Here is a 12,710-nt window from a genome sequence, read left to right on the forward strand (position 1 = left end):
TTTACGACTATTGTTCACATATGCCATATTCACACACAACATGGTGGGGGGGGGGGGGGGATCTGTAACTATTCCCTTATATTTTCTTAAGTATAACACTTTTTTCCCTAAACCTACTTCTACTAAAAGAAGGCCTAATTCTTCAAATACCAACAAACTTTTTCTACAGCACAGAACCACTAATACTTTTTGATTCAATTCGCTGCAGTACAGAGGAGAATGTCTCCTCCCAGGACAAACAGAGAGGGACTTCTGCCTGCTCGTGTCCGCCCAAGGCCTGGGCTGCCTTGTCACTATCCTGCTTCATGGAGGCCGGTTAGAGACTGAGCTTCTTAAGAGAAATGTCTGATTACAAAAGCCCTATGTGCGTGGTGATTTCATCACTTTTCAGTCATCAGAAGCGCTCTGATGGGATTAGGTTCTGATCCTTCTGGGTCTAATATTTTCCAAGACACTACAGGATTTTAGCTCTAAAGATCAGGGACAGGAAGGTAGACTTCAGAACACATGGGAAGTCAAAAGTGCCCGAGCCAAAATATTGCTAGACAAAAATATCTAATTTCTAACCCAGATTAAGAGGACTTATAAACAGGACTAGAGGTTTGTTAATCTAATATAAAAAAGTACAGTCGACTCTTGAACAACACGGGTTTGAACTGTGCGGGTCCACTTACAACGTTATCTTTTTCAATAAACCTAGGACGGTGCTGTAAATGCATTTCCTCTTCCTAACGAATTTCCTAACTTTTTCTTTTCTCCAGCTTACTTTATTTTAATACGGTAAATAATACGCATAACGCACAAAACGTGTTCATCGACTGTTTACGCTATTGGCAAGGCATCCGGTCAACAGTCGTAGCCTGCTCGTAGCCCTGTTTTGGGAAGTCAAAAGTTACACATGGATGTGCAACTGTGCAAGGGTCTGCGCCCCTGACCCCGCGGTGCCAGTTGTATACGTGGCGTGAACACACGCGAGTCGGGCCCTTACTGGATAAACTGCAGTCCTTCCTTAATGTTCTGCTGCCTTTTTCTTCTCTCCTCGGACACACTGGACATGTTACCCCGCACATCCACTTTCTAAACGATCGACCTGGAAAAAATGAGGCACAAAGTCGCGTGAGGCACAGAGCTCTGGACCCCAACTAAAACACCCACAGTCCGCCGTCTTGCCATGCTATCAGCTGTGGGCACGTCCCTCTCTGCTGACTTGACTCTGGGCTGCTGGACACCAGGAACCCTGGCTCATCCGCACGGTCCCCGCTGCCCAGCACACGAAAGCATCTGGTTTTCACTCTCCCTTAAGGCTGCACAGCCATGCGGACTTTGCTTCCTCCTAAGTCATCTCCCCCCACCCCCTGGGCTACAGGTTTCGTTTCTTCCGTGTCTATATGCACGCACGCATGCACGCGTATGCTGCACTGGAACAGTCCTGGCCTTGTTTCGCTTCTGGAAGTGCTCCAGAAGTGAAAAGGTTTCACATCCGCTCGCCTCCGAGGGAGTCTGACTTCCTGGTGAGCAGAGCTGAAACCTCACACACGTTTTGTTACACAAACTTGTGAAATAATCCTTGCTGATTCAACTGATAGAATGAAAAATCTAAATGAAGTCATTCGGTTGGAATTCTCGAGAAGGTAAGGGTTCACCTTGCACATAACAGTGGCAAATGTCAACACAAAACAGTGCCGTTGGGATCTGCACCCCCCCCCCCCACTGGCCCGCCCCCATCAATGTTCATTAAGCAATTCCCAGCAAGTTAAAGGAAAACCACAGGGAAGAGATCCATGATAAAACACCATTTCCCAGTGTCCTCAACCAGGGTTTGGCGACCTCAGCAGCTCGGGCCAGACAGTCCTTGACTCTAGGGGCCCGTGCTGTGCACGATATGCCGCTGGCCTCCACCCACGAGATGCCAGTAACGCCCCTTCCCCCAGTTGTGACAACCAAAAATTCCTCCAGGCTTTGTTGTGTGTCCCCTGGCAGGGACGGGGAGGGGGCACATCATCCCTCCAAGATGAGCGCTGGGCTCTAAACCTAAGAGGACATCTTACCACACAAACCGTGTCTTTGAATGCGCATGACGGACGGGGAACTTGCATCCAGGTTTCAAGCTCAAATGTTCTAGTTTCATTATTGCTTGATGTTCATAGTTTTATTATAGAATCTACCTTTTTCAAAGTGTAGAGGTGGGGACAAGGGTTGAAAGGCCCCGAAGGCTGGTAACTGGTGATCATTTTTTTCCATCTTTTAAACACTGGAGTTCTACATGTTTCGATCTTCTAATCTCAAAGTTGTTGACTTTCCTGGGGCACCTGGGTGACTCAGTTGAACGTCCAACTCTTGACTGCAGCTCAGGTCCTGATCTCACAGTTTGTGAGTTCGAGCCCCATGTCGGGCTCTGCGCTGACAGTGCAGAGAGCCTGCTGTGGACTCTCTCTCTCTCTCTCTCTCTCTCTCTGCTCCTCCCCCACTCACGCTCATGCTCGATCCCTCTCTCACTCTCTCACATAAATAAAATAATTCTAAAAAAATGTTTAATAATAAAAGTTGTTACTTTACGGAAGTGTTTACTTGTGAAATGATCTATCCAAGATTTGTCACGAAATATTCCAGCAAACAAAAACAAAAGGGGGCTGGAGGGGGTGAAACAGCTGAATGTTCTCAAAACTAGTGACAAATACAGGGAATCTCTGTACTTTGTCAACGTCTGAAATGTTTCAAAATAAAAAGGGTACAAAGCCCAGGATGCTGAAGCAAGATGTCATTATTTCTGGAATTTGTGTTTCAGACAGTCTAGCTTAGAGGGGGATGAATGGGTAGAAATGAAACAAGACCGCCAAAAACATGGACCACTGTCCTAACATGTGATGGGGAGGTGTGAGGGCGGGGGGTGGGGAGGGGGGGCGGGGGTCTTTCTAATCTTCCACTTGAACTCATCCGACCATTTCCTTAACAACAACAACAAAAAAGTTAAATCATACTTGGATGTACAAAGGTATTTAAGGAGGTGCTATTTGTAAGAGAAAAAGACCAACAACGTACCCAATATCTATCAAGAAGGACATGGACTGTGTTGGGAAAAAAGACCAAGTAAAGGTGCTGTATCCCCAATAGGACCCTGTTCTGTTTAGAGAAAGGGTCGGGGGAGGCTGTCTATTCATATTTCCTTGTACATCCTCGCAACAGCTCCAGAGGGAATCTCAGAAAACCACAGCAATGGCAGAAACCTGGAGGCTCAGGGCGCGGTGAGAAGGGCCTTTGCACTGCATACCTACCTTTAAAACTTCTTCCTGAACGCTGAACGTGAATTACCGCTGAGAAAAAATTTGAAGTATTTTTTAGAAATCCACATAGCCTCTGACCCCTTCCTTGGAAAGACGACTTAAGGGACCACCAAGCCTTCTTCCTATTTTATGTAAGATGGGGCCGACGTAGAGCCAGAACCGACTGCCCAAAGGCACCCAGAAGGGCACTTGGGGGTGTCACGGCAGTCAGGCCTGAAAGACGGGGACAAGGAAAGGGTTACCCAAAGCAAGAATTCTTGCCTGTCCTCAATGATTAGTCACCTTTCTCCCAACCCCTGCACAGGCAAGGTGAGGAATTAGTTTGAGGTTCACTCAAAAGGCAAATCTGCTGGCACAGAAGGGACTCCCAGGTAATGATAATCCACTAAGTTAATAGCCTTAGAGCCATTTCCCCAGAAAGTGCCAGAAAACCTTGAACCTCAACCTCTTAAGGACAAAGGGCATGTGGCAAAGAGCTGACAACTCAAGTAGGTGATTAAGAGGAAATAAGACGCAGGCTCTTTTAATAGCATGAACCACCTCTCCTTTCCATGTTTAAAGATTTGCGAACGGATAATCAGGGGAGAGTCAAATACAGTAGGAAGGAGAATTTCACGTTCTTGTAGTTTTGCCCCCAAGTTAAAAATCTTTCTCGGTGAACACTGTACACCTACCTATGGTCTACAATTAATGTTTTGCTGTTTATCACATCTGCCCACCTTTCTCTTTCAATTTGAAAATATTTATTAATGGATTTTATTTTTAATAATTTATTTATTTCCACAATGATTTCAGGAGTAGATTCCTTAATGCCCCTTACCCATTGACCCCATCCCCCTTCCCACCACCCCTCCAGTAATCCTCTGTTTGTTCTCCATGTTTAACAGTCTCTTCTGTTTTGTCCCCCTCCCTGTTTTTACATTATTTTTACCTCCCTTCCCTTGTGTTCATCTGTTCTGTGTCTTAAAGTCCTCATATGAGTGAAGTCATATGATATGTGGCTTTCTCTGACTAGTTTCGCTTAGCATAATTCCCTCCGGTTCCAACCACGTAGTGGCAAATGGCAAGATTTCATTCTTTTTGAATGCCGACTAATACTCCATTGTCTACATATATCGCATCTTCTTCATCCATTCATCCATCGATGGACATTGGGTCTCTTTCCATACTTTGGCTGTTGGCTATAAACACTGGGGTGCGTGTGGCCCTTAGAATCACCACTCCTGTCCCCCTTGGATAAACACCTAGTACATCAACCATCTTTATCCATCCGCCCATCCCTCTGTCCATCCATCAATGCACCTTATTATTTTGCTAAACTGCAAAGTGGCAGACATCAATTACAATTCATCGATAAACGCTTCAGAATATGTAGCATTACTTAGGTTTCAAGATTTATGGGTTTTCTTAAGCCCATATGCACGAAACCTTTTTCCCCATAAAATGCACAAATTGTAAGGGAGGATTTGACAAACATCACACTCCTGTAACCCAGACCCCAGTCTTGAGTTCACCATTACGGTCAGTCCAGATAGTTTCTCAGCCAATCCCTGCCCCACCCTTACCCCCCGGCAATCACTGTTCTGACTTTCTTCCACCACAGATTAGTTTCACCCTCCCACTTCCCACTTTGAAAGAAAGAAAAGATAAACGCTTGATACATCATCTTATTTGGGGACCCAGTTAAAATCTGGCATCAATTTTAAAGTGAGGAAGAACGTGATAAAGTTCACCCAACAGCCCCCTATCTCATCCTAACTCAGCAGCACACAACAGGTGCACACTCCGTCCTTGAGCCTGGGGCTCTGTCCAGCTGGTCTCTAAACGTGCGAGCCCTGGGGCTTCACTGGAGCTCCTTCCCTCCCCCAGCCACACGCTCAGCTCTGGGACATCCCACATGGCCCAAGGCTGGAGACCGCCTACCTGCCGTTCTGATGGTTCTACTAGACAGCTCACAGGCATCACAGACTCTTTATTTAATAGTGTTTAATGTTTATTTTTTGAGAGCGAGCGGGGAGGGACAGAGAAAGAAAGAGAATCTCAAGCACACTGCACTGTCAGCACAGAGCCCAACACGGGGCTCGAACCCACCAACCACAAGACCATGACCTGAGCTGACACCAGAAGTCGGGCGCTTAACCGACTGAGCCACCCAGGGGCCCCTACATCGCATAGTTTAAAAGGCAAGATTTTAATATCAGGACGGAGGAAAAAAAGGATGGTCTCCTCTCCTGTCACTCAGCACCCACCCGCCCTTCCCGAGGACAACCACCCATTGTGTTACTGGGCTCTTCGTGTCCTGCCAGAGGAACTCTGCGGAATAGTGTGTCTCAACTGTGTTGACTGCGGTGGTGATTACGTGAATCTACACCTGGGATAACATCGCGCGCGCGCGTGCACACACACACACACACACACACACACACACACACACACACAGGTGCATGTCAAAAAACCTGGCAAGAGTAAGCGCCCCCAGTCTGGTTAACAGTACTCCACTAACACCAGCTTCCTGGCACCACTGGGGGAAGTGGACGAAGGGAGGCTTTGTGGGAGGCTCTACATACCCATCGGGCAATTTCCTGCGAGCTTATAATCATTTCAAAATAAAAAGTTACAAGCATCCTGTGCCTATGTTATCTTTTGTACAAACTGAGGCTCCTGACGTGTCTGCACCCTGCTTTTTTTCTCCCAGTACCTAACCTCAAAGGTCACTCCCCGACAGGACACGTGAAGCGGCTTGACCGGCCGCGATCCGCGATATGGCTGCAGGCCACCAGAGACGCACGTTCTGGTGGCTTCCAGTCTCTGAAGCTCCCCAGGGACCCAGGGCATTTCACAGAAGTCCGTCTTCAGAGGACGTCCACGGGCTGAAGGGAGCGTGTCTTCCGTCTACTGTACCTGCTCCTGCCCACGTGTGACACCACCCTGCCACCAACAAGGCCTGAGGGCCCCCATTTCGGCACGCGGCTCCCTCGCGGTTCACTCCACTCGTGCCAACCGGGGAAGGGACAAGCATGCGACAATGGGGAGACAATGTGACGAGGTTTTGTCTGGGCCCTTCCGTCACCTGTGAGGCTGCACAGCCCTTCAAGTTTCAGAGTCGCCGGTTCGTCCTTCTCCGTAAACTGTCTGTTCGTGCCCTTTGCCCATTTTCCTTCCAGGCTGAGCTTTTCTCATTCAGGAAGGCACTTCAGATGTTGACGAAAGCAGTCTTCTGGGTGTTCTCCTAGTACTCTTGGTTTTGTTTTGTTTTGTTTTGTTTTGTTTTGTTTTGTTTTCATTTGGGGAGGGGGCACCTGGGTGGCTCGGCTGGTTGAGCATCTGACTTCAGCTCAGGTCATGATCTCGCGGTTTCTGGGTTCAAGCCCCATGTCGGGCTCTGTGCTGACAGCTCGGAGCCTGGGGCCTGCTTCGGATTCCGTGTCTCCCTCTCTCTCTGTCCCTCCCCCCGGCTCATGTTCTCTCAAAAAGAAACATTTTTAAAAATTTAAAACTTGTTTTTAATTTTTTAAAAACTAAAATTGTTTTCGATTTTTTAAAAATAAAAAAAAGTAAACAAACATTTTAATGGGCTCTACCAGGTGACTGTAAGGAGTGATGTAGGGATATATATATATTCCTTCACTGTTTACAAAAAGGCCATCTAGTCTACACTGCTATGCATACAAAATTCTGGGCTGCCCGTGATTTTTACTCAGCATTTCCAACTTAAAGGGTCCTAACCCCAAGCTCTCCTGCCAATCCTATCCCTCTGCCCGCTCTTACCTTTTCAAAAGTCCTGAAACCACCTGCTAGCCACCTGCTCAAACCAGACCCAGAGACCTGGCATCACGCCCTTCTTTCCCCCACACCCACATCCATCACCCTGCTGATGAAGCCCACCGGCGACACTGCAGACTATGCACAGGGCACCCCGACTCTGACCACTCCCCACGAGCTCCCCCGCACCCCCTGGCCCGGTCACACCATCTCGAGTGACGCGATGTGGCAGCAGCCTCCTGTCCCTGCCTCCCCTCTAAGCTTCCGGTCCTCCCCCTGTCCCTCCCCCACCCACTTCCCACACTAAACTGAAAACGTCCACCAGCTATTACAGCCACGCTCTAAATCCCAGCACTTAGAGTAAAACCCAGAGTCCTCACCCTGACCTCTCAGACCGAGGACAGTCCCAAGCTCTTTCCTCGGCCCCGCCCCCACGCAGGCGCAGCAGGCTGGCTGTGCTCCCGCCCCTCCGCCCCGCCCCGCCGCCCGCCAGGGGTGTGCAGGAGTGCGGGGCTCCGCCCCTGGGCACTGCGCGCTAGCCCCTCCCCCCGCCCATAACACACTTCCCAGAGGGACCCAGAGCTGGTCCTTCCTTCCTGGAATCTTGGTTTAAATACCACCTTTCGAGACCTTCCCTGCCGTGCCCCCTAAGTGGTTGCCCCACCTCACTCTCACTGTGCTCTTGACTTCCACAGCTACCTCGTCTTAGTCCTGACCGCATTCCAACATCTGGGTCCAGGTCGATACATATTTGAATGGAAGAACGAATGAAGTGGCCAAGCGTGGAGAGAATGCTTCACACAAAGTTCAGAGGCGCAAGAGTTAACGCCTGATACAACTGTTCATGAAAAGGCAAGCACGACGGGGGGGGAGGGGGGGTCCCAGGGAGGGAATGACCAGGCGGGCAGACTGGGCTCTGGTGCACTCTGCCTGGACCCTTTAGGGGCACAAGGTGGGGAGACAATCGACAAGGCGGGGATCGACCTGAGACAGCCACAGAGAAAGACCACAAGCGACCCAGGAAGTAGTGCAGGGATGGGTTTCCTTCATCACCAACCGGGGTGGGGAGCAAGTCAGACGTGCTGTCTTCTCCCTACGCGAAAGGGAAATGGAGTGGGAGGGCTCTGAAGAGTACACTGCAAAGTAAGAAGCCCAATTAAATGTAAATTTCATTAAATCATCTAAAATTTTGCAGCTGGAACATTATCTTTTGCTTATCAGCTGGTCTTAAATGTTACTCATTCTCACCTTTTATGTAAGGAGGAAAGGTACCCCTGATCTTCATTATAATTCCTTAAGTACATACTCAGTGCCTGCTTTACGTGAAACTGATTATACTCACCATGTTCCAGGCTAGCAACCGGCTGTGTATTCCTGCCCATGACACAAGGTAACTTAAGAAACTAGCTCCCATTAGCACAAGACACGGAGGCAAGTGAAATTTGATTGCAACATGTTGTATAGACAGATACAATAGCTAACACTTAGCGCTCTTACTGGATGCCAAGCATCGTCCTAAACGCTTGGCATGTATTAAATCATTTAATCCCGTGATAGTCTTAAAGGATAGGTACTAGGAGGAAACCGAAGCACAGACAAGTGACGCAAGCAGTGCACAATCATGGCTAGGAAGTGGCTGAGCTGGATTTCAGAGCCAGACAGTCTGGCTCCAAGCCCGAATCCTGATCCAGCACCCTATTCTGCACTGTAAGTGCCAGGGACGCCAGGAGGAGGGCGAGCAGTCTAAGTCAGCCCTGGGCTGGGCTCTGAAAAACAAACACAGCTCTAACAGACAGGTGGGCATTTCAAAGCCACTCAAGGCGAACAGAATAAACACACCCTTGTACACACACACACACACACACACACACACCGACATGCTCAAAGAACATCATTTGAAGAAACTTAGACAAAGCAGAGGGTTTCCGGGGGAATGCAGTGGACACAGAGGGTTAAAATACCAGTCCAGGGAAACTTTGCATATGGAAATATGCTCCACCCACACCATAATATCTTTATACACAAAGACTGAATATTAAACAATCCTACAAGACACACACAGGAAGAGAAAGTGGTCCGACGGTATACGGCACAGTGCTGGTATTTTTGCCTAAAAAGGTATTCCTAAATTTCAAGTGAAAGATTGTAATACCACTCTGGATTAAATTCTATCCTCAGACTCCCGACTGGGGTGTGTAAGGGCATACACAAACAAAAAGTAGTTTCAAAGTAACATTACTGTCAAGCCTGTCTGGCAACAGTTAGTTTACTCTGGTAAACTTATAAAAGCATACAGCTACAATGTAACCTTCAGAGACTACAGACCCAGATAGGGCAACATCACAGATGTTCTACCATCTTCTTGGAAGAGTGACTATTCTACTGGATACTTCAGGAGAGCAATGATGAGCCCCCAGGCAAAAGTCACAATAACTCAAAGGAAGGCATGGGCTTTCCAGTTCATTTCAGGGGCAGAGGCCCTGAAAATTAACATGCTCTCTACAGTAGTCACATAAATACTGGTAATACTGAGCCTCGACAACTCACCATCTAATTCTGATTCGAACCTAACATAACTGTTTCCAGACTCCAAGAGACAGCACAGAGTGAACATTTTTCAACAAAGAAAATTCTAATAACTTGAACTATTCTGCAAATTAGGACAAGATCCTCATTTGCAATCAGCTCCACGGTTCAGTTCAGCTCAGGGGAAGGAAGAGGCAAGGGCCTCCTTGAGAGCCTAGGGGACAGGAGGCCACATGCCATCAGAGAAGCAGGGAAAGATAAGCAGAGGGCACAGGCTCCCAGCCAACCTGCCCCCACTCAGATGCTCTGTTTGAGCGCGGTCCAATAGAAATACAATGTGAGCCACATATGTAATTTCAAATTTTCAAGGTGCCACGTTAAACAAAAGTGGAAGGATACTGGAGGGAATTATTTTAACGCTTTTAATTAACCCAATTGTGTTCAAAATATCATCTTGATGTGTATTACTTACACACACACAAAAAGTATAAATGTGATAACCTTCCCCCCCCCCCCCCGCCATACCAAGTGTTTAAAAAACCACGTATGTATTTTTCACCCTGAGCATATCTCACCTGGGTCTAGCCACACACCAAGTGCTCCACAGTCCCGAGAGGCCAGCGGCCACCCTCCAGGGCCGTGCAGGTCTAATGTCAAGCAGATCCCCGCTCTCTCAATCCCTAAGCGAGGGTGCCCCCTCTGATCTCTAAACACTGGGGGACGGCGCGGGGGGGGGGGGGGTGGAATGCCGGAGCACGACAAATTCCCCAACCCGGGCGCAGGCGCAACTCTCGGGCCCAGCCGGCACTTCGCTGCTTGACCACACCCCTGCGATGACCGTCCCCAACCGTGAATGCGTGCTAATGAGAACTGACAGGTCTCCATTCCTTAAGGGTGGGGGAAAGAAACCTAAAGCCCGGCGGTGTCCGCATCCCCGGTAAAGACAGGAAACCATTCGCCGAGGGTCCTAGATGTGCGCCCGGCGCAAAAGAAAAGAGGGACGGCGCGCGGGGGGGTGGGGGGGGATGAAATCAACGAGCCACGCACTCTGCGCGCATCCTTCCCGCCCCCCAAACCCGAAATCCTCAATTAGGGGACCCACGGTCAGCAGACACACACAAATGATGAAAACACACTGTTGGTGGGGGAGGGGGGTAAGCAAGGCGAGAGGAGGTGCGGAGCCAGCGGAAACGCATGCGGGCGCGGAGGGCAGCGAGCCGCAGCCCTTCGCGCCCCCGTCCCGCAGACGCGCCCCCGAGGGGGGGGCCCCCGCCGCCCCGAGGGCAAGTGGAGGGTAAGGGGGGAGGAAGGGACCCCGGGACCCGGCCCTCCCGCGTCCGCCGCGAGCAGCCGGGCCCGGTTGGCGGCGCGCGCTCCGCCCTTCCCGCCCCGGGGGGCCGCGATCCCCACCCCCCCCCGCACCCCCGCTCCGCCGCCGCTGCCCGCGCCCCTCCGCGCCGCCGCCCCTCCCCCGCCCGGCGTCCGTTAACGGCCGCGCGCGAGCACGAGGCGGCGGCGGGCGCGCGCCGGGCGGGGGCGCCCGGCGGGGGAGGGGCGGCGGCGCGGGCCGGGCCTGAGGCGCGCGAGGGCCCGGCGGCGCCCCCCTACCTGCGGGGACGGCCGCGCCGGCCGGCGGGCGGACAGCGGCGCGCGGCGGAGCGGGCGGCGACGGCGGCGGCGGCGACGGAGGCCTGGGCGCTCGCTCGCTCGCAGCTTCCCTCCGCGACCGGCGGCGGCGGCAGCGGCGGCTCTGCTGCGCCCGCGCGGCGCCCTCTGGCGGCGGGAGGCCGCGCCCGGCTCCCGGCACAAGCCGCCATTGGCTGCGCCCGCGAGCGTCGTTGCCGGGGGCGGCGGCGCCACGTCGGGCCGGGCGGCGGCGGCGGCGGCGGTGGCCCCGGCGGCCCCGGCGGCCCCGGGGAGGGACGCGCGGGGCGCTGCGGGCTGCGGCCGCGGCCGGAGCCGGTGGAGCGCTCGCTGGGCCCGAGAGCCGACCGCTGGCTGACGCACGTTCACATTTCCGGGCGCCGCGTGTGCAGAGCAGCGGGGACTTAGCGCGGCGCCCGGCCAGGAACTGACCCACTTTCGGGGATCGCGAGGACTCCCCGACACCCTTGGCAAGCCCGCCTCCGGTGCTTCCTACTCTGCGAATGGAAACTGGAGGGCCGCGGAGCAACCATATTGTACCCCCCCCCCCGGCCCCCCGCCCCGTCTTCCAGAGGCGGAGCGCTAGGGGGCAGCTGTGGATGCCAGGCCCGCCTAGGCCGCATTCCGTGTGCTGGCTCTCCGAGGGCCTGGCTCCCTGCCCTGCAGGTGCCAAACAAATGCCACGTCACCCACCGCACTTGTAACAGCCAGGTGCCCCTGGGGGCCAGGCCCTGCCCTGTGCTCTGGGGCTCAACCGCGGGCAAGGCAGAGTTACCACCCAGAAATGGGATGGGGAGCGGGGTGTCGACCGTTTAGACCAGTGAAAACCAAAGACACTGAGGCCAGGTGACGTGACCGTGATGGAAGGCTACACCGAAGGTGGGATCTGAGTGAGGAAAGGCCTCAGAAGGTGACAGCCGTGTGCGGAGATGGGGAGCATGCCCCAGGCGGAGGGAAGAACAAGTGCAAAGGCCCTGAGGCTGGAGCTTGGTGTCTGGGGAGCGGGAAAGGCATATATGGTGAGTGGGTGTAAGGGGAGAAAGGTCTGAAAGAAGAGAGGGGCCGTGATTGGGAATGTGGCGTTCTGTGTGGTGTGGGAGTTCCTTGACAAATCAGAATCCAGAGGGCCTAACCTTGGTTTACATTCTGGAAAGTTCTCTTGGGCTACTGTGCAGAGACTAGGCCGAAGGAGGGACAAGACAGAGCAGAGAACAGACGGACTAGCTAGGTGGCTCTCACGGTCGCCAAGGGGACATAGATTTACAAACCAGATGTGTTAGCCTGCGTGGGCTGTCCTAACAAAATGGCCACAGACCTGGAGGCTTTAAAACAAGAATTAATTTTCTCACAGTCCTGGAGGGTGGAAGTCCAAGATAAAGAAGATAGTATGGGGGAGGGGGTGCCTGGGGGGCTCCCGTCCCTTAAGCGTCCAACTTATGCTCAGGTCATGATCTCCCCGTTAGTGAGTTTAAGCCCCACGTCAGGCTCTCTGCCGTC

The 12,710-nt window shown here is 52.1% G+C and overlaps 1 protein-coding gene across 4 annotated transcripts in view; it reads right to left on the reverse strand.

Moving 5' to 3' along the window:
- The window catches only part of ZC3H7A (zinc finger CCCH-type containing 7A), a 36,006-nt gene extending 24,703 nt beyond the window's left edge, over positions 1 to 11,303 (reverse strand). The window contains exons 1-3 of one of the 4 annotated variants that reach the window (XM_053213449.1): positions 10,145 to 11,001; positions 3,273 to 3,494; positions 989 to 1,090 (exon numbers count right to left, since the gene is read on the reverse strand). In XM_053213449.1, coding sequence (XP_053069424.1) covers positions 989 to 1,056 — 68 coding nt within the window. In that variant the 5' untranslated portion in view covers positions 1,057 to 1,090; positions 3,273 to 3,494; positions 10,145 to 11,001. Of the gene's footprint in view, positions 1 to 988; positions 1,091 to 3,272; positions 4,025 to 10,144; positions 11,002 to 11,177 lie in introns of those variants that run through there. The other 3 variants (XM_053213448.1, XM_027043233.2, XM_027043232.2) reach the window with 3 other exon arrangements.
- Positions 11,304 to 12,710: the final 1,407 nt, after the last annotated feature.

This window comes from Acinonyx jubatus, chromosome E3, assembly GCF_027475565.1.
Source record: "Acinonyx jubatus isolate Ajub_Pintada_27869175 chromosome E3, VMU_Ajub_asm_v1.0, whole genome shotgun sequence".
Taxonomy (NCBI): Eukaryota; Metazoa; Chordata; class Mammalia; order Carnivora; family Felidae; genus Acinonyx; species Acinonyx jubatus.